Below are 22597 nucleotides of genomic sequence, written 5' to 3'. Positions count from 1 at the left end.
GTGCCACGGGCCAAGAGAGAACACACACACATATGCACAGAAAAAAATAAATAAATAAAATAATTAAAAAAAATACATAAGGCCGCTCTGCTGTAGCAGACATAAACCTGCAGCAAGTATTTAATCAAACAGATTACTTGCATCAAGATCCATGGCTGAAAGATCTAGATGAAAAAAATGAGCAGCATATTATTAAAGGGGATGGGAAAATGCTTGACTGGTATTTGGCCAGCGTGCGCTCGAGTCCTGCCAGGAAGGTCCCGGCCTAAGCAGTGGGATGCTGCACCCAGAGGAAACACAAACAGCTACGTGGCTGAAGAAGGCCTCAAAATCTGCAACCAAGGCAACTGGATTCTCGAACCCTCATTGCATATGCATGGAGTCAGAGGCTCATGCTCAGATCATTATAACAAAGATTCCTATTAATTAGGTGGGATAAAGCAGAAGCAGATGACACGGCAGCTGGGATGAGATGAGAGGGGAGAAGGGAGGGAAGGAGGAGAGGAGGGGAGAAAGTGCATCAGTCTGTCTGGGGCAAGGGAATGAGTATTTTATCATATCAAATATACACTGCATTTTGCGGAATATCAGATTTAGTTTTATATTAAGCCTTCATTTTTCTTGATTTAATTCATTAGCATTCCAAACTAATAAAATTACCCTAAAAATAAACCTGCTGGTGTTACGTTGCACCTGCAGTCAATTTCCTGGGAGGCTGCGTGTGGACTCAGCAGGGGTCGCGACACTGATGGAGAAAGTGTTACAACAGAGTCGAGAGTTGATCAGCGCTAATCAGCGCCCAAACTATTCTCTTCCCAAGCTTTCCCACAGCCCCGAATCTCATTACATGCCTGTCGTAATAGAGCATAATGACCGCACAATGATGATCACTCAGCCTAGTGCACAGTCATTATACAGTGATAATACACAATCGCACCGAGGGGATTACAGTTGAGTTACAAATAGCAGAGTGTAGAATCAAGGCAGATATGGGTCCAATGTGGACACGTTCACAACACATATTACTGCATCTAATGGAGGTAACAAATCATATTTGGGCAGTAGCGGTGTTACTAGTTTACAGTACTCAGTAGTGTGGGTGCAACACTCTTTTTTTTCAACATCAAGTATTTCATGAGCATCCGCGAAAGCTACATTTCCCCAGGCAACTGAGATCACTGCCTTCGAGAATGCATATTAAAAAAAATAAAAATGTGCAAATTAATTGTCTGATAATACCATGGCGTGACAGACAATGGCAAAAGAGGGGGTCGAGTTGTGTCAACCCCCACAGCCACACATTGAGAAATGTGTGCTGCTTGCTGTATCAAGCCTTCATAATACTGTTGTACATTTGTCTGTTCATTGTGCAAAGACATCAAACAAAAGTTTAAGAACATACCCTTCAGGTATTTCGCAAATATATACAACAATCACCAGCTAAGATACAATATAGACAATATAATAGTACATTTTTTAGTGTCAGTTTACGTGTGGGTGATGGAAATTTAAGCAGGAGAAAATAAATGAGAAGACAGATAAAACTAAAAAGAAAAAATAGTACTACTTTTGGGTTATCTAGACATATTGGTGTAGGTCAAAGGGTAAAGTAGGTTGTTTTAACTACAAAAAAAAAAATCTGTGATCTATTAAATAAATAAAAAAAATCAATTGGATATTTGATAATAACTAAAAATGCCCTAATTTAATACAGGAGAAAGATAACACAGTGATGTCACTGCATTAGTGCAAGACATTGACATTGCACTGGTCTTAAGCAAGGTTGTTCGAAAGATTTTAGAAGAAAGAGTTCACTTATATTGCAGTAGTACAATTAAAACATTTGTTTTGGTGTCCAAATATCTTGTTGAACACTGGTCACAAATGACCCCTTCAGACCCATAAATGGTTGCAGTGGATATGACATATCCATGTGTCTAAACCAATAAAACGTAAGTTGATTTTCATGATGTTCATGTTAAAAATGTTGCATATAAGCTTGGTAAGTTTACAACAAGTTACAGTTTGGCTGGTTGCTGATAATAATATGAATCGAAAAATAAAAATACATTTAACAATAAATTGGTCAGTGATTGCAAACAGGTTGGCTAAAACTACTTCCTTGTTGGCAAACCATAATTTAGGGCCAACACTTCAAAATTAATACACATGACTCCTCTCTGAATGTTACTCAAGAATAGGATGACTCAATGGAAACTTAACAATTTTAGTGCTAAAATGCCTAGAACTACAAATGATTCAACAAGTAGAACTGAGGGTGAGAGAAAATCCCTTAGAGTCAAGACGGGAAACTAAAAGTGGCATTTCCAGTCCTTGTCTTTGCGCCCACCAAGATTCCCCACACAAAGTATTTCTGTGTTGACTTGCAGATTATTGATTCAGACTTACATTAGTACATTATAGAAAAAGTGTTCTACTTGCATGTGAATCAAATCCCGGTCACCTTCACTTTTTATAATGGTATCTATTTTTCTTCACCCCACTCGCCCCAACCCCTTATACTTTATCCTGACATTTTTAACTCTTGACGAGTGCTGTCTGGAGACTTGTCCATAAATAATGCATTTACAATAGCTAGTAAGTAAACATGCGGCACAATCGTTAGCCCTGCTGGCTACTGCGCCTAATAGGGCTTTTACAGCAAAGGTGACTATTCAGCTAAATGCATTGCGCACTGCTTGGAGGACATTTTCATTCATTAGCACAGTCACAAGCACTTAAAGCACTTTAAGGACCCACAATGGAAAAGAAGGTTGGAAGGATACGGGGGGTAAAAGGGTATAAATGTAAAGATAGAGGAATGTCCGAGTGATATTATGCACAATACTGAGCACCAAGGCTGTTGTTTTTAATCCAGCTCAGTGATTAAAAATCATTGTGAGGCTAAGCAGTATCAAATAATTTTACAAAAATGACGCAAAGACAATTTGACACTGAGAATGTTAACTTCACACTTAATCCAAACTCTGTGAGGACAATGAACTGTTCTGACCAGGCAAGGAAGCCCCTAGAAGAATGGTAGCAGATGGTATAGTCTCCGAGGACCTCGGTGATCCCGATCACACAGACACCAAAGCGGTGGAATTGGACACAACAGTTGTCATGCTTAGATAAGCGGTATATTTAGCTCATCTGTTGCTTGCAGCACATTAGCGGTGTCATTAAGACAACAAATGGCTTCTCTAACCTTCTTGTGTTCTCCCCATCCTGCCCTTTTCAGTCTTCAGCTATATCTCTTTCCATAAACAAAGAAGTACCAATTTGATTTTGCTAGTTTTCGGTGAGGTTCCCTTTTCTTTTGCCTCGAAAGTCCTTCTCCCTCCTTTTTACAGTAATCACTGATCATCACCACTGGAGCTTCCTCAAGTGCTCTCCAAAACCGAGTGTCTCTCAGTTCCTGCAGCATGGGAACAATATTCTGAACTTTGTGCCTCTTTTGCCATTTGCCATTTCTCCTTCTTAGAAACTAATTTCCTCTGACAGGGGACTTTATTTTGGTGGCAGCGATACACAGTGCATGAGGCAGACCAAGTCTCTATTATTAACAGGAGATTAAAACAGCTGTATGGCACTCCAGCACACCATCTCCTCCCTGCAATGACATACGGCCCTGGATTACAAGATGCACTTGACCATTTAAATTTACTGCACCAAACAGGCTTCACCAGCTGGGATTCATTACCATAACGCCTGGCATTGCCACAGAGTGCTCAGAGTGAAAATCAACTTGATGAGACACGTACGGTATGAAACATCATCTGAAGTCCAAGCGTTGCAGAAGAGTGTTTTGTTTCTTTCTCAGCCAAATGTGACATCTCCAAAATTGAATCCAAAGGCTGATATAGCCTACTGTAAATATACGAACATTCTTTTCTCCTGAAACAATATGTCCAGCCTGGTGTAATAAAAAGACCAACAAACGGACACTTAAAAGACGTAGAGAAAATTATTTTTAGGGTAACAGTGGTCTAATTTATTCATCTGATGAAATGCTTAAGCTAAGAGCTCCCTAGACACTAAATGAGACACATGCATGCCCAAGGGGGTTCAACATTTGACTGGATGTAGTTACATTACTACAGCCCTAATTAAGAAGGGGGATGTGTTTCTGCAGCTTGTTCAAATATTTGTTTCTTTCACCACCGTACTCTTAAAAGACTGCAGGCTGTGGTAGGGAGACACGAACATGGGGATATGTCTTAGAGGATACAGGAAACCTCGTAGTGTTATCTCGTGGTTTTGCATTGGCAATAAAATGATATTCATGCACAGGTTTGTTTGGAGAAAATACAACAAGTAAAAAGCAATATTGCTTTGACACAGGGAGCGTTATGAGGAAAGTCAGAAGAAAGCCACCTCCTGGGTAGGGGTGCAATGGTTTCAGTTTTTGGTGTACGATTATAGTTTGGGGGGAAAATGCGGTTTTACGGTTATTCTTATAGATTCCGTCGCCGCGGAACCCAGCAAAGCAGAGCCCTGTGTTGTTGTGCGTCCGCTAACTGGACCATGTGGAAACAAAACAATGTCAATAACTGGTGTTGTTGAACAGCTGCAGTTAGATAATCCTGACGTTTAAAAACCATGGTTAATCGTAAAACCGGTTAATTGCTGCACCCCTACTCTTGGGGAGCGTTTTTCTTCAGCCACCAGTACAAACAGAAAAATGGGCCCTACCGTCTTGCTCTGTCTTTGTCATCTCCTCCAGCTTCTTTTGCTTGAGTGTGTCCACCACGTCTGCCAGGCTTCCTTTACGGCGCTCCGGAGTTCCAAACGCTGATGCGCTCAGCAGGTCGCCTCGCTCCCGGGCCCCCTCCTCAGGCTTGTGCGGGGAAGTGGAATTGTTGCGGAAGGAGTACAGGGAACATACTTTATTGCTGTCAGATTCCTGTATGACAAACAAAGGGGCCACAATGACAAGAGATGAGTGCTTTCTGGGCTCTTTCTTTAAGCCTTCGTTCTGACACAACTTCAGTGCTATACATGGTGATCTGGACATGTGAAATGGCTGCTTTCGTGATTGCATATAGCATCGTCTGTGTCTTCAATAGAACTCGTTGCACTGCTAAATAGGATTTGATGTGGAAAATTGAGATGAAATGATTAGGTACGCTTGCATAGGCTACATTCATAATACGCTTTGACTTCAGCTGCCGAGACGAGACAGAGAAACCTCCCAACTGTAATTCGTCAAATTGCTCTTGAGTGTGCATTTGTGTTCAGGTGACTGCTGTGTAATTTGTTCATTTTCTAGTGCAGACCAATTCTCAGCTGAGTGCCTGGAGACGTCGTAAATCTGTGTCCTGTCTCAAGCTGTTGTTGTTTTTTCAGTCCCACCTGTGCATGGTTTAGTATTTAACTTTGGGTCTTGTCTCTAGCCGGCTGGCTGAGTGCTCCCTGTGCACGAGCGCACATGAAGGGAGACGGGAAGAATGGGATGTAGCACGAATGGGAGAGAGGAAGAGAGAGGGGGGCGATACGCTGCAGATGTGAGGTTACAGTCGGCACACGGGCCGCGGCTGAGCGCTACATCTGACAGAAGGTGGTGTTAATTATGGTTTGTGGAGCAGAAGGTCGCTAAACAGCAAGGAGCCTCTGCCTTTAACAGGGGAACAGTTAGGTGTGATTTAAACATTTGCCCTCATGGTAAGGAGAGGATATGCTTTTAAAATCTGACAGACAATGTGAGATTGAATTAACAGCCGTGTGATGTCAATTTCTGTGGGCACTGGGAAGAGCCAATTTCTCATCCCTAAGCAGAGTTGCAGCGGTGTGTCGGGTGGTCTGGTACCAAGCGCCAGGGTGGCACAACTGACCGACCCGCTGTGCACCTCCCAATCTTGTGTTGGTTGATTATGCAGTGTGGCAGAGACAGTGGAGAGTGCTTGAGGCTAGTGGAGGAGTGCTGGGTTAATCAGCTGGCACGGGTTCAGGGCACAGCCTACACAGACGCATGGCACAGCAGTGGAGTCAGGTAATCAGCACACTCTCATTCCTCTTGCCTTATGCCTTTCTATTTTCTCCTCTGTATTATGCTACACCGTCGTTTTGATACTTTTCTCTCGCATAACCTTGTTTTTGTTCACTCTTCTCTGCAATTCATCTTCAGTTGTTTTCATGAAACAGGCATAACTTGACAGCAACATTATCTGTTTGAATCAGACAATTTCTTAATATTCAGACCTTTATAACAGTCATATTTTTTCGTATTACCTTAGGAACAACCAGACTAATATGATGCTTTATCATCTTGTCTTGCCACATAAACGTAGGGTCACCAGACATTTCGATTTAACCGGGATAGTTTCGGTTCATATCATAAAACAATTAAAAAGAAATGTAACTGTTAAATCGCTAGCAGGTGTGTATTTTCATCGCAGAACTCGAACTACTTCCTGTTTCAGTGTCTAAGAATCATGGGAAATGTAATAATACTAGCCTAATGTTGCAGTTGCTAGTCATACCCAACGCAAGCTGAGCTTTTCTGGGGGTATATTTCCAACAGCACGGACACCTTCCAATAGCTGCCGGGACCGAGCAAGAAAGGTTGGATAATGGTGAGTGAGTTAGCTTATTTACAGCTGTTGAACTGTCAACCAAGATATAACTTATCAAGGTAGATTTAGCATTACCAAAAGTACTAATACAACCAGATTGACTAGCAATAATTTTATTTTTGGAAATCTGGTTACCCTACATAAAGGTTCATTTAATTTTTATTTTTGTTTCAGGCAATAACAAAGTACACAGTCGGTGTCAGGTTTCACAAAGACAAGAAAAAAAAAAGAGAGAGAAAGAGAGAGAGAAAAAATGTCTGAAAGGTAGTGGGAAGAAGAAATGTTATTTAATCCCGCCCCTATCTCCCATTCAAAATGCCTAGCTACTATGCTAATAACCTTAATAATAATAATAATAATAATAATAATAATAATAATAATAATAATAATAATAATAATAATAACAATAATAATAAACAAGTATCCAGACTACCCAAGGTTATTAAGTTTCAGATACTCACATGCCACTGATGATGTTTAGGAAGTTGTTCTTCATTATCTTACACCCACGTCACTCAGATATTTCCATACTGAACCTTTTCATGAGCCTAGGTGTATGTGTGTGCACATTATATGTGTTGTGCTGCAATCCTGTGTTGTTGAGGGTCTCAGCGACCAACTGCAGAGCTACTTCAGAGGCCCTCTGGGTGTCTTTACTGTTGTGCCATCTGTCAAAGACAACCACCTGCCTCTTGTGTGCATCTAGCTCACAAGTGCTCGCTCTGCCCTTCACTCCGCTAACATCAAAGTAGCTATGCACTTAGAACGTAAAGCATCTGGAGAGGGGCTGCCGATTTAGTAGCGACACAACAAGCCGGCTAACAACATGCGGCTACCAAGGACGAGACATGCCTCTTTTATAGGAACAAGAATGCAAGCTCAGGGGAAGCAGAAAAGGCCAAGTCTTCTGGCCATGATGCAGTTGGGATTTGTGTCATTGCTAATGTTTAGGGAAACGTTCCTCTGTTTACTCTGAGAATAGATGATGCTTTAGTATTTGGCAGAGCTGCTCAGACCTCAGAGGTTTCATTACTCCGAGGGGCTGGAGCTATGGATAGAATAGTGGCTTCTTTGTACAAGCCAGGGACAATGAGTGCCTACTGAGACCGGATCTGCAACACCAAGGGGAGCATAGTAATACTGGAGTGTTTGAGTCTAAAACTGAAGTCTAAAGAATTGAGAGTTATCAGTCTTCTCTTGGTTTGCTTCTTTCCTTTCAAGTCTTGTACTCGTTCTTGTGGTCGTTGTTAGTCAACCTCAGTGCAGGCACGATTGTATGTTTTGCAATGTGTCTCACCATGCGCTGTTGGGCAGACACCAAGTTGTCCCAGTCACCCTCTGGAGGTACACTGCTTAGCGGCTGAATTTCATCGGGATGGGCTTTTCCACGGAGCAGATTGTGCAGCGGCAGCTGCGGTGTGCAATGGGCGTCAGCCGTCTCCTCTTTTTCCCAAGACAAGTGATCCTGGCTCATGGCATCATCTCCATCAACCACAGTGGCAAAAGGAGACGTGGTTTGCTTGGAAGACATGACTCTGCTGTAGAGCGACAAAAGGACACTTTATTAATATTAACGAAATAAAAATGAGTGATGGCGCACAAGGCACAAGGCTGAAAGGAAGTAGTAGAAGTTTCTTTTGAGTGTTTGAAACCACTGTACAAATCGTGCACCTGTGCTACAACATTCAACCTGTCTGCCTGAGCGTGTCTGGAGCAGGTTGTAGGGTCCCTAATCTTTTGTTTAATGCAGATGGATGGCTTGATCTCAGGCTGGAACTGTGCCTGCGTGGGGCCTGGGCCAAACCTCAAGATACTCAGGCAGTGGGTCAGCCAGACAGTGGGGCGATCAGTCAGGAAAAAAAAAAAAAAAAACACACACACACAATTAGTTTAACCGTTCACATTTTTTTTTTTTTTTTTTTTTAAGATTCTAATTATTATTATTTTATTATTTTTTTGGCTCTTGTTCCTTTTAGCAATTCGGGATCATTCAAAAATCAACTTTACTGCCTATTTTATTTTCCATAATTAGGGAACTTTTATCCCTCCACTAAGCTTCATTTTGATCAAAGACACAAAACGAAATTCTTTTGAGCACCTATTTTGTAAACAGTCACTTGGGTGTGTTTTAAACTACCGGTACTTCAAATGGTCAATGTAGGTGGCTGACAAACATTCACTTGTCTTTTGAAGTGTTGCACATTCACATGCACATACTGGTGCACTGTGACAGATCAGCCAGAGCAGGGAGTGGGCGGAAACAAAGGTGGCCTAAGTTCATGTCATGTGTCTCGGCAGCTGAACAAACAGGCCCACTAAGTCAGGTAGCTGCCTGAAACCTGCCTGTGTGTCTGTTGGCCTGCATGTCTACCTGTCTGTCTCTTCATGCTTTTGTCAATTAATGTGCTTGGATGCATTGCGTTCTTTGTGTACCGGGACTCGGCCTTCAGTTTTAACCAGCCATTAAATAGTTTTCTGGCTTGTGTGTTAATTGAAAATCCCCAAATTGGAGCTATGCTTTGACTGCGCATAGCAATTGTAATCAAGGGCTGACAAATGGAAGTTAGAAGGGGAAGTCGTGCGCACTAGGGGACGTTCAAGCACAAGTATACTGACATATTTTTTATTAATGCACCCAAAAAGCTGGAGCCGGGAGTGCAACAAACGCCTTGTCCTCAATGGAGTGTGAGAGTGAAACAAAGCACTGCTTTTGTATTACACACTAAATCAAGTGGCATTATTTTACCACTAAAATATTCAGTCTCTCAGGCACTTTTATTCGAGTCTCCAGCCATCAGTCAAACTGCTGAGGCGTGAGCAAGACAAGGGGATGGAGGGAGAGCGATGGAGACTCCATCCTCCTGTAACATGTGTCTACAGCGATCTTGTTAAAGAATGCAACAGATCTGCGGCAGGCTCCATAACAGTATTTGTCAGCAGGAGTTAATAATTTATTAGCAGAGCAAGGAGGGTCTGCGCTCAGGCAGCTAAAGAGTACCGAGAACTGACTCGGCCCCACCCCCTCCCCTGACAAGCTCCATACAATACCTCCTCATATAACTGAAAGGGGAAATAATTCTTTGAAAATATCTAACGGCAAGTATGGCATTTTATTTCTCATACTGGAGCGAGGATCACACAGCGAGTTGATCTAAAAGCTTTCTTTTCTCAGCAGCAGATCAGCGCTGACACAATAAAAGCAATTTATGAGGAGAAAATAAGAAGTTCTATTCATTTCAGTGTGGGTGTAAGTATGTATAAATGAATCATCTTCTCCCAAAGAAATCACACTTTTTACAGGCTTGGCCTCAAATGCAAACAAAACAGTTGTGTTTGTTCATCGAGTGTATTCTGGAACTTTTGTAGTGACTTAGCCTTAGTCAATTTCTCCCCTAAAAACAAGCTCCAACTATGCCTTTATATGGTAAACAGAAAAAAAACATGGCGAGCTTGAAGTTCATAAATCCTTGACAGGCTGCCATCCATCATGCTTGATTACACCATAACAATGGACAGCTAACAAGCCAAACTAATCAATAAGTGCATGAAATGTTGTCTTCTTGCCCACTTTCTCCAAGACAAAGCCCCAGTGATCTTGAAGACGACTCGAAGCAGGAAGGACTCTAGCTGACAATATTAAAGGAGAAGGACTTGTGTTCCCTGGCTACAAGCTCATATAGCCTGGAATGATTTGACTCATGTATTGTTCCCTGTGATAATGTTTCAGCGTCAAGCAAAACAATGTCTGCTTAATTGGAAAGTATTAGAGTAGATGCTGTGCACCACACATCTATGCGTACTTTTGACTTGGGAGCAAACTGTCCTCTGCTATCCGCTCTCCCTTTTCATGGTGAAAGGGGCCGACTGACTTTCACCTGCTGTGTCCGCCCGGTCATACCATTAATAATCATTTATTGACGCTGGTGGCAAGTAACTCATCGTCAGATTCCATAAAACCACACGTCGATCCCACTGCGAACGTCTTGTACCTCTTGGTTTTGGGGCGACCAGAGAAAGCAAGGAACTAATTAATTAATCAATCACGAAGAAATATCGTATTGTATTAACACAGATTAATCACACTATTAATTTTGACCGCAGATGATCCTTAGCTGACAGTGGATGCTTCCGATAAAGGTAGCCATAACTACATAAAATAAAGCATTTAATAAAAGTTTGTTTATGACATTCAGAATATTTGTTCATGTCCATTTTAAATTATGCAAGTAATTAAGTGGTTAGAAAAAGAAAAGCTTGTGCAGTGGATAAAAAATTTGGAAGATGTCCTCATAACATTAAATGTAAAAAAAAATAAAAATAACACACAACAGGTACTCTGAATTTGGCGGGCAAAAAATGTTGATTAAAAAAAGCCTTTTTAATTAAGCGATTAATTGTGAGCAACTGGTTCAGGGTGTACCCCGCCTACTGCCCATAGCCAACTGAGATAGGCTCCAGCGCCCCCCGCGACCCTTGTGAGGAGCAAACGGTTCAGAAAATGGATGGATGGATGGACGATTCATTGTGATTATTCAAAATTCTAAGATGTGATTAATCTGATCAACTCTAGTTAAAACTTGAATTTTAGATGTCAGAAAAGGATATAAGATTCTGATAGATAATAGGAGCCAACTTTTGGCTTCCTGTGGGGTGCTTGCATAACGATACAAATCTTGACTTCACTACTCTGTATCGATGTTTTATGGTTTTAGTTGGCTAATTGCTCATCACATGTTTTTACCATCTCATCTCACCATCAGGAAATTTACAGTAGACTTTTAACTGGCCCCGTTGTTGGCAGTAAAATGTCCAACCAACAAAGCAGTCTTCAAACATCTGCATTGGTGTGAGAATATGAAAATAAGATAGTTGTGGATGGATGTGATTAGCAGTTAGTCTTGCTAGGTTCGACTGTTCCAGCTAACCTTAAATATTTATTCAGTAAGTGAAGAACAAGGCAGGAATCGCAAAGCAAAAATGTGTGGAGTCGATACTGTGTTAAGAATTATAACTTTATTCAACCAAGACTAAGACTGTCAATAATTTTTGAGAGCTGGCTGTGATGTTCAATCTTACAACACATGATGCTATGAAACACAAGATGAGACCATTACTCAGCATAATGTTGAGTTGTATTTTTAATAATTTGTTTTTATTTGTTACTATGCCTGTCCGTCAAAATATGTCTTTACGAGAAACTGGTTCGTGGTGCAGACAAGGTTGGAGACAATTTAATGTGCTGAAAAACAAAAATCAATTTTGTCATCAATTAATCACCATTGACTCAACTTTTAACACATTATAGTTGACTACAAGAAATCGTAAGTTGTTTGAGCTCTTGTACCTAATAAATGGCTTACAAGATTTGTTTTGCAGAGAAAGTCAACTTGTAAACAAATAATATACTTGTAACACAGTGAGTAAATCAAGTGAACCTTCTGGCTTTAAGGAGACTTCCAATTAACCGAGGTGGTCTATAAATCAGTCAATGATAGTGTAATGCTGCAGTCTAGTCATCAAGCCATTAATTGCCCACAAGGTCTGTTATTTTAATGTTTAAATTACTTGAATTACCATGTAAAGAAAATACAATGCAAAATTGTATAAACATTTGGAATACAGTTTGTGAACTGATTACTTAGGGGATTTAACGACGTGCGTATGTGCGTGCGTGTGCGTGCATGAGATGAGCAAAATCATCTGCTCGTTTCCCTTCAGGGGTTCCTCCTGTTCTAACAGGTGTCGTGGTAGGGTTCCTCTGGGTTCTTCACCTGCCATAATGAGATATTACTACCTGACAGCTCCCAGCTGGAGGAGCATTGACACGGAATCCACCGTTTAGCACAATTAAATTATCACCCTCCATTGTGATTGTGCCATGCTGTGCAGCCGCCAGCATTCTGGGTACATAATCAACTCGTAATAAAAGGCTTTAAACTGCACACACTCACTCGCCGAATGGCAGACGCACACACATTTTGAGGCGCTGTGGAATTCTAACAGTAGAGTTTTGAGAAAAAAAAAAATAGAACATGTTTTGTAGTTTTCTGCGAAGTCTGTTAGAATGTCTTAAACCCCAGCTGACAATGTAATTAAAGATAATGGTATTCAAATCAAATAAATGGTCAGGAAGATCCAGATTTTCCCAACTGCTGCGGTGAAGTGGCTAGAGAGTTGTCCAAATTAATTTTATAAAATTGTTCCTCCATTATTCTTGACCTTCCCCTGCAAAAAGTCAACTCAATTACATCTGTACTTCATCCCCACTTCACACTCTCTCCTGATACCTTCTCTATTAGACATGGCCGCCGTTACCACATTGCTAAAACCCAAACGACAGGCGCCCAAAGAGCAAATTAAGCGAGCCACCTGAAGTGTGCGCTTTACATATCGAGCAGAGTATTGATAATTACTTTGCAGAGTAAATTATTTGCAATAATATGCGGCGAGAGGAAGCGCCTCATCGCTCACTTGAAACACTCATGCAGCTGCCGCGACTGTGTGGTTGGTGTCCTTGCGCCGCGCCAGGCAAAGGCACACGCAGGTGTGAGAGTGCTTAAGTGTTCCTGTCTGACTCCTCAGGAAGGGTCGATGAGCACTCACACACTAAATCCCTCCACGCCCTCTCCTCCACGATACCTCCCCTCCGCCCGTGGCCCCTTTCTTGATCCCGGGAAAACTCTCTCAGAGTTGGATGGCATAACTCTCAGTTCCTCAGGATACATACAATTTCACCTTATACACTATATGATGTTTATAGGGTCTGCAGGAATCCACAAGTCTAATTTAATGCTTTTTAACTCTTTGACCGCCAAATACGTTTAATGACGTATGTTAAAATCCTAATGAATGCCGCCATAAACGTTAATTGACGTTTACTGAGTTTTTTTGTTTTTGTTTTTTTGCAATGGGCAGCGCAACGTCTTGTTCAGCGCTGGCTTGTCTTTGGGGTTGTGAAATCCCAAAACAGCCACTAACTATGGCCAGCAGATGGCTGCATTGTATATCTTTTTAATCAAATTCCAATGAAACACGACCAATCTGATGTACGTTTTCAACAATGACGTGAATGATCAAAGTCTCTGTCACTTTAAATCTAATTCACAGTGTCACTAAACAAAAAAATATTCCTGTCAAAGTCACTGTTGTGCAAAAAAATACATCTTCACAAAAAACTAATTTTCTCTATTTTTTTTCCTATTTTCACTTATGTCACTCAAATGACCTATTTTCAAATGGTGATTACTAAAGAACAGAATAAGGTCGAAACATACTTTTTTAATGTTTATATAGTCGTAGCGCACAATATTTTGTTTGAGTTAAAATGCTCGAAATCAGCTGGCATTGGTTGGTTGGTTGTTTTTTGGATAACGTTTGGCAGTCAAAGAGTTAATGACATTTTTAATGCAACTTAAAAGTAACTGATATGCGCAGGCGCACAAATATACATATATGTATATACTGTTTATATATTAGGGCCGACAGTGTCATGATCCTGCCATGACACGAGTCATGCAGGAGGTATGTTTGGGTCTTGTCTCATGTCTGGGGTCACGCCTGGGTTAGGTTTGAGTTCATAACCTGCTAATCTAATTTCAACTAGTTTTAGGCTGTGTGATGTTATATGATGTTTGGAACTCTCTGTAAGAACTATGTTATGTTAGGAATCTTTAATCGCATTACTGAAGAATCTTTTATGCTATATGATATTTATTGATGTCAGGGATTATCTGTAATTACTGGGTTAACAGCCAATCAGAGATTTCCATGTCAGTACTGGTACTCACATGTCTAGTCACAACCAATGAGATTGATTGACTGTGTATATAAGGGTCTGAGAATTGTGTGTGTTTTGTCGGATTATTGCGGACTTTCGCTGTGCTTCTCCGCTGCCCAAGGGTGGCTCGGCGTGTAGTGATTCTCGATACATTCTCGTTGTTTTTCATTTAGTCAAGTTATGTGAATAAATAGTTAAAACCTTATTTGTGTCTGCGCATTTGGGATCCAACCCTTCAGCACACAACAGATCCTGCTCTCAGTCTGTTTTGTCAGGTGTTTTTCCAGTAAGCGAGTGAGGGGGCGTCCTCACCAGCGCCGCACTTGTGGCACATTTTAATTAATGGACTTTAAAAGGACTTCAGGAACAATTGTCACCTGTTGGATTATTCCTTGCTCGTTACTGTGTGTCAAGTTATTCTCTGTCCCGCTTGATAAATCACCTTTACGCATAGTCATAGTTATTGTCCTTGTTTGATAGTGTTCGGGTTTTTTCACATGTAATATTCTCGCATTGCCTTCAGTTTGTATATATAGTAGTCGTGATTCGTGTTTATATGATAGTCGTGGTCCTTGCGTGTTTTTGCAAGAGTTTTTTGTTAATCCGTTATTTCCTTGCCTTTTGTAAACGTTTTTGGTTAGGACTTTTGTCCGTGCCTTGTGTACGTATTTTCTCTTGTTTTTCCTCCTTATCCTGATTGCCAGCACCTTTTGTGACTGTTTACTCTTGTGTTTTTCTGTAATAATTTGCCAAATTGTATTTTCTGTGCCAACATTTCTGGGATCCTGTTTCCTGCCGACTTTTGTCGGCTCGTGTCAGACAGGCGATTACGGTACAAATTTTTCGTAATAAAGCGCACGATTTACACATTTAAGTCACAATTAATCGCACATGTGTTCTAAATGTACACTGAAACATCCATCCATTTTCTTGACCGCTTATTCCTCTCAAGGGTCGCGGGGGGTGCTGGCGCCTATCTCAGCTGGCTCTGGGCAGTAGGCGGGGGACACCCTGGACTGGTTGCCAGCCAATCGCAGGGCACACAGAGACGAACAACCGTCCACATTCACAAGCACACCTAGGGACAATTCGGACCGCCCAATTAACCTGCCTTGCATGTCTTTGGAATGTGGGAGGAGACCGGAGTACCCGGAGAAGACCCACGCGGGCACGGGGAGAACATGGAAACTCCACCCAGGAAGGCCAGAGCCTGGACTCGAACCGGAGTCCTCAGAACTGGGAGGCGGACGTGCTAACACTCAATCACCGTGCCGCCCACACTGAAACAATGTTTTATTTTTTTTTTATACTCTTGTTAACATAAAAGTGGACAAATATATTTACTAAATATAATGTGGTTGTATCTTTCAGTTCATTGATTCATTAATTTTATAGTGTTTCATAAAAAAAAATTATTGAAATTAAAAAAATATATACGAAACAGTTAAAAGGAGTGTGAAAAATTGAGTCAGATATTTGTAGTGAGGTAATGTATGCCACTAGGTGGCATTAGTGTTTTATGTTGGATGTTGGCTGAAACAGTACATTTTTTTATTTTCAAATTCCAAGCAATTGTATTGCATACATCAATTGTATTTGAAATTTTAATGCCTCAGTCTAGACCAGGGGTGTCCAAACTTTTTCCTTTGAGGGCCGCATACAGTATAATCGAAGGATGCTAGGGCCATTTTGAAATTGTCTGTTTTTATTAAACACGCTAAAACTAATAAGTCGATTAATAATGTACTATAGTTTAGCTAGTTATTTTTAAACAGGACAGTTTGCAATTTTTCTTGATTTTGGGGTGGCCCACACCCCTGTATCCCACAAGAATAGTTCTGCCCCATCTCTGAACCAATCTCCACATTCAGAATCAAAGGAAGAGTAGTCGGTAATAAAATGACAAATTTTAAATCACATGAGGATCTCAGTTAATCATTAATGTGATGTTTTCACAAATTAGACCTTGACACAGACAGCGGAACATGGAGGAAAAGAGTTTTGCTTCTGGAACTGCAATCACTGACTTTTTAATTCATTAAATTACAAAAAGAAATATTTTGGTTTTAGATTTAAATAGTTTCTTTGCATAACTAGAAAAACAGGCTGTGTCAAAAGTAATTTTTTGTATATGCTGAGGGCCGCTAAAAATAGATGGACGCAAATGGCCCCCGAACCGTAGTTTGGACACCACTAGCCAAATAATGTTTTTAAGGCCTTCATTTTAGCAAAATCCATTTAATCACTTTTAATGCTTTTTAATGACTTGCAGAAACTCTGGTCGACAAAAAGTATGTACAGTGGTCTTAAGATACTGCTGGAGTAGATGTAAAACTAAAGACAGGCAAGAAAAGCTTTTGATGCTTTTGCTGTCTTTTTTTATTCTCTGTCTTTCTTCCTTCCAATTTTTCAATAAACCTGGCGTTCCCAAAGGGTCTTGTGTTGCTGCTGCTCTTAAACAAACCTCACAGCGAGTCAGCCCGTCCACCAACACAACCCTATTTGCCAAGCAACAGTGGAGCTTTGTGGCTCTCCACACTTGACAGTAAGTTATGAGCCCTTTGTGAACAGGAGAAGGAAAACAGAGATCGGAATTTGGCAGCAGCATAATAATACAGAAATCTCCTGTTCGTGGAACGTGAAATTTTCATGGCAACAATCAAGCATTGTTGAGGCAAAGAAAAGCAACGGTGACAGATGAAATATAGAGTGGGGCCCCCTTTTTGTACAACCGTAAACAAAGCGCCATTCAAGCCATGTCCACTCTGTCATTTATAAAGATAACTTCTTCTGTGCGCTGCAAAGTTTGCTGCAAATGCAAATCCAGCGTAACGCCTCATACAGTTGCCAGAGAAGTGAGTTGAGGAGCGGGGAGTGAATCGTCCCATGTTAGCAAAGAGAAGCACAGTAGTGTTCATCAAAAACACCAATAGGAGAGTGAAGTCAGGAAACAGAAAGTGGGCCCTTTGAGTGACTAAAACAGACAAATGTGCAATGACAATGGGTTATTTTGAAGGAAGAACAGTATGGGAGGGGAACTGTGGGCCCCGGTCTTTAGTCTTACCACCATGAGGTCATCATTGGCACAGTAAGTGGGATTGGTAGAAATGGCAATGGAGCAGACATCTGGAGCGTGAACACACAGTACCCCAGTCCTTTCCAGTCTTGGTTAAGAAACTGGAAAATTTGCATGGCCAGGCGAAGGGAAAAGCAAGTCTCTTTGCTTCCATTATTACAGTCAAGTTGTGACGGATAAGGGCTTGAAGCATTGGGTTTTTAAATCCAATGGTCAAAGTCTACATTTGTTCATCTAGACACCACCATTTCTGTTCAATCCATTGCTAAATTTATTTATTTATTTATTTATTTATTTATTACATACAGTTACATTATTTTGGTCAAACTCTTATTTATATTGGGTGTAATTCCACTTTTATCCACTAGATGGTGGTGTACTTGTACGAGTTTAATTTGAAAGAAGAAGAACGAAGCCAGAAGTTAAAAATTATTGAATGTCATCCCCTGCAATCCTGTTTTTTTTGTTTTTTTTTAGAATTTTGTAATGTAGATAATTGGTCATTATTGATGCATTTTGTGAGATTATAAATTTGTTTGTTTAGAAAAATGGGATTTGCTACTGCAAACATGTAGCGGGTTCAGTACAATGTTAGAATATTTTGGTTATCAATTACTCTTGCTCTCTCTCAATATGTGTTTAAATGTGTTTGTATTATTTTTAAAGTGTGTTTGAACACCTTAAAAAAAATACAAGTTCTGTAAATACCATAAAAAAAATGTAAAAAAAAAAAAATTTATTACGGATTTCACTTATAGTAGGGGTGGCCTGGAACGTAACCCCTCGGCAATGGAGGGGGGGATTACTGTATTTGTATCAGTGGGTCAGGAGGACAACATGCCTCTAAGAGTACCAATTTGTAAATAAATGACTAGAGTGCACCAAAAGTGTCTGTTCTCTTCTTTTTCCGCTTTGGAGCCTGCGTCTGAGAAGAAATAGGGGCTGAGGGTGGAGTAGCCGAGTTTTATGTGACACGTCAATTGGAAAATCAAAACAGGGGTAATTCATTTGCTCCACCAGAAAGCCATGAGGAAGAAGGGTCAGGCGAGCCACTCCTCAAAGATTTATGATTAAGCCTTATTATTTTTTGGAAACTGACATTGATTGCTGATTTAAGCCAGAGAAACCAATTAATTTGCTCACACTGAATAGAAAGCATGGTCAACAGTGTGTGGCATTTTGACAGGTTGGACAGGAAGAAGCGGAGCAAATATGAAGGACCAGAAGGAGCTCTGTTTGAAGGCGGTTTAAAGTTACCTCGAGTGATTGACAGCTGATAAAAAATAAAAATAAAAAACTAGGCCGACCCACTGATCCTAGTAATTGCTCCAAAATTTGGTTCACATAAGACATGAATGATGTGCTTTTTAGCAATGCTGAGATTCACGGGTCAGCACAGAGAAAAGTTGAGTAAATGAACGTGAAACATACTGCTCGTAAAAATCAACGGGCTGACAGTCATGGTTGAAAAGAAAAATGTTCTGAGCACTCCAGGGAAGCGGGCGCTGTAGCGGCTCAGACGCTGACCGAAACACAAAATGTCTCATCAGTCTGCCACTAACCTTGCGTCTGACTGCTTAGACCAGTGTTTCACAAACGCACCCATTTTTACATTCGAAAAACATCACGTCCAACAGCAAACGAAACAAAAACATCACAGAAGTATGAATAACAAATGAATCAGTGTGAAACATGGACCTGTTTAGTTGAATACAAAGCTGAAATATGCTCAGGAAGCAACAGTTGAATACAAAGATGTACTGCACCTTCTGTTATCTAATGGAAGAGCATTTAATTGTTCTGCTTCTCTCTATAAGTCACTGTCACAGATAGATGAATAGATATATTTGTAATAAAATAACATTTTCCAGACACATTAATTGAAATGAGACTACAACAGCACCGTAGTTGGGAATCACTGACTTGATTTGATCCATGCATGTTCCAGAGACATCAAATCCATGCAGGCATTATTCTTAGATGGACAACAAACATTGTCCATTATCAATGACCATACACTGGCACGCCTCAGCTTCAGACACTCCAATGGCAACTTGTCAGGAATCCCCCACATAGTACGACTCCCCGAGAGATGGCTGATTTGGGCCATATCAATGACACAACTGTAGACACGACAAAAACACATGAAAATTTGGGAATCTCCCTAATGGGACTCCCAATTGGCATGCCAGACACCAGCTACAAAATTAAGCACATCACTCAGTGCATGCAAAAAGAAAATAAACAAGAAGAGGATGAAAATAAAATGGGAATAGCTAGAAGTGGGAATCTGTTACATGAGAACAGCGATGCCAACTCGTCAGTGATTCTTAAATTCGTGTTAGTCATTTGTTACTCATTTTATATGTCAATTTCTGATCTCTGTTTGTCTCTATCACGTCAAATTTATTAGCTATAACATACCTGTTTTCTTATATATATATATATATATATATATATATATATATATATATATATATATATATATATATATATATATATATATATATATATATATAAATAAACATATATGTATGAACGTAAAACACTAAAATAGAATAATTACAGACTTAAAAAAAAAACAAATGCAATCAAAATGCTATCCTTACTACAGTCTGTCGACAGCTAATTAGTGGAATCTGATTCTGGAGGGTAAACTTTGGAGAAAAAAACTTGACGTGCTGGGTAAAAAATTAATAAATAAATAAATAAAATAACTGCAGTTTATTGTGCCATTTATTTCTCAAATTAGGGCAGCCTCTATGATCCTTTTTGCCAGGTGTCCAAGAGACGCCCCTAACTAGACTAATACCTTGATTTTCAGTAGAGACATAAATCACAAGGTCAGACTTCGAACTGAAACAATTAAGTCAATTACTTTCTTAAAAAGCCACAAGTGTGCTGCAGCAGTGTTTGTGTGTGGTTGGTCACGATCTATGAGCCTGTGTTTCCTGGGCAGCCTCTTGCCCCGGCCGCCTCTGTTGTGGTTCCCTGCCACCGCAATCATTATGCTCAGCCTCAGCACAGCACAGCACGGGAGCAGGAGCTGCAGCTCGCTTCACTTTGCTCCGCTCTCCGAGCCCACCAGGAAATAATCTGGTCATGTCAAACTATATTCCTTGATTTCAACTGCGGCCTCGTTTACACAAAGAGGACTATTGTCAAGCCTTCATCCCAAGCAGTGAATCAACGCTATTGGACAAAGACGTATTGTATTTCCATTTTATTTTAGTCACTTGAAAATAATTATTTTAAAACTGATTTCATTAATAACTTTTTTTTAATAACTCGTTTGTCCAAAATTACCAATGCCATGGTCAAAATAGCAAAGAGGCCCTGATCAATCTTTTTGAAGATAAACAAACGAAACAGAAGGCAAATAATGAGTGAAGGCCAGACAAATATTTGACAAGGGGATAGGATTCAAGTTGTTCAACTGTGTTTTTGCTCCGCTTCTACACACACAAGCCTGAACCATGCGTCTCTCTGTATTTGCTTTCTACTTAAGTCTAGGTAACAGCTGCATCTTTCACAGATTCTTGAGCATCTAACAAATCCACAAACAATGGTTTGGGCTTAAAAAAACAACTGAAATGTATTTACTTTAATTAAAGAGGGAGTTTTGGAATAACCTCCTGACTAATAGCAATTAAAATGTGTCCTCTGTAGTGGACCTTTTTAAACCTGAATATCTCCCACCCAGTGCATACGATTGAATTAACTCTTTTGTGCTCTATAGAGGACATTCAGAGCTTTCCAATGATACCAAATGCGTAGGGATGGGGCTTTACCTTTAATTGCATCATAAAAGAAAATGGCTTCCTTCAGTGCAAGCACTTTTTAGGGAAGAGGAAAAGTACCATAAGTTTAAATTTAGGCTTTAAATGTTGTTAGTATGTTTTCTATAAACTCTTAAGAACACATTAAAGTATTGTTTGAATTATTGTAACTGTATTTGAGCCTAGCATTTAAGTTTTTGTTTTTTTGTTTTTTTTTCCAAAAATTCTTTTGCAGTATTCCAGTTGCTTCACAAAGATAGGAGAATATCAAAATAAACATGATCGGACAATGTTTTTTTTTTCCAGGTAGTCAGGAGGATATTAAAAATAAAAATCACGATTTTTCATATTTGAACAGTAATCCATGGCCCCATCCTTTGCTTCAATTTACAAATTAGACGCACAGGCACAATTTTGGTTATTAAGTGTCTTTTAAAAACTTTTATATACCAAAAAAAAAAACAACAACAAGCAACCATTGCACTTTTTTTTGTTTTTTTTGTTTTTTTGTGCGTGTGTGGAATTACTGTTCTGGAATGTATTGCGCAGACTTTGTCCAAAAACTCTCTCCACTACTATCAAGTGGGCCGTCACCCAGTATCAACCTATCCTATCAGCTTTAAATGGCTGCTCCATTCCTGCAGTACAGGCTAGAAATACACTCCTAGTTTCCTCAATACATACATGACCCCGTTTCCTCAGTTTCCCCATATTCTCAATTGTGTATTAAACCTAACCTGGGAAACTCTAGGAGAGATGGAAGCAAATAAATGTCCTTAATTTCAATTGTCAATGGTAAAAAAAAAAAAAAAATGTACAATTGTCTTCTCCCGTGAATCAGATTTTCAGCAAGCATTCATGAAATTATCAGAAGATTCAGAATTTCCCATAACCCCTCCGGTGGGTGTGCCTGCCTACAAAGTGCTGCTCTAGCCGCTCCTGAGAATTGCATCACAGGGAAGGGTGTAAGACCATGGCAGCGACACACTGCAACATGGAAGAAATACCTCATGTTGGACAGATTCATAAACACCTTGAACACAGGCTGGCCGGCCACTCAGACTGGTTGTAATGGCACACCTGGCTGCATGGTGCCAAGTATCTGCTTCAACCTGAGTCTTGTCCAAGAGTAAGGCAAGGCAAGGCAAGTTTATTTGTATAGCACATTTCATACACAAGGCAACTCAATGTGCTTTACACAAGGAAAGACAACACATAAGCATCAAGAAACAGTAGTTAACATTAAGAGGAAGAAAAATAAATGAAAATAGGTTACAAAATGTAATAAAAAGAACATACAATAACAATCTTAAAACATTATTCAAAACATTTAACATAAGGAAGTTTAAAATAATAATAATAAAAAAAACACTTAATTAAAGCTGTTTAA

General features: G+C 40.1%; 1 protein-coding gene across 6 annotated transcripts in view; it reads right to left on the bottom strand.

The window, feature by feature from the left end:
- The window catches only part of sox6 (SRY-box transcription factor 6), a 199199-nt gene that overhangs the window by 131011 nt on the left and 45591 nt on the right, over nt 1-22597 (bottom strand). For all 6 annotated transcript variants that reach the window (XM_077518307.1, XM_077518303.1, XM_077518305.1 and 3 more), the window contains 2 exons: nt 7873-8113; nt 4696-4906 (listed from right to left, as the gene is read on the bottom strand). In XM_077518307.1, the coding sequence (XP_077374433.1) occupies nt 4696-4906; nt 7873-8106 (445 nt within the window). In that variant the 5' untranslated portion in view covers nt 8107-8113. The remainder of the gene's footprint in view (nt 1-4695; nt 4907-7872; nt 8114-22597) is intronic.

Source organism: Festucalex cinctus, chromosome 4, assembly GCF_051991245.1.
Source record: "Festucalex cinctus isolate MCC-2025b chromosome 4, RoL_Fcin_1.0, whole genome shotgun sequence".
Classification (NCBI taxonomy): Eukaryota; Metazoa; Chordata; class Actinopteri; order Syngnathiformes; family Syngnathidae; genus Festucalex; species Festucalex cinctus.
Note: the sequence above shows the minus strand (reverse complement) of the source record. Positions and strands in the feature narration are given on the sequence as shown.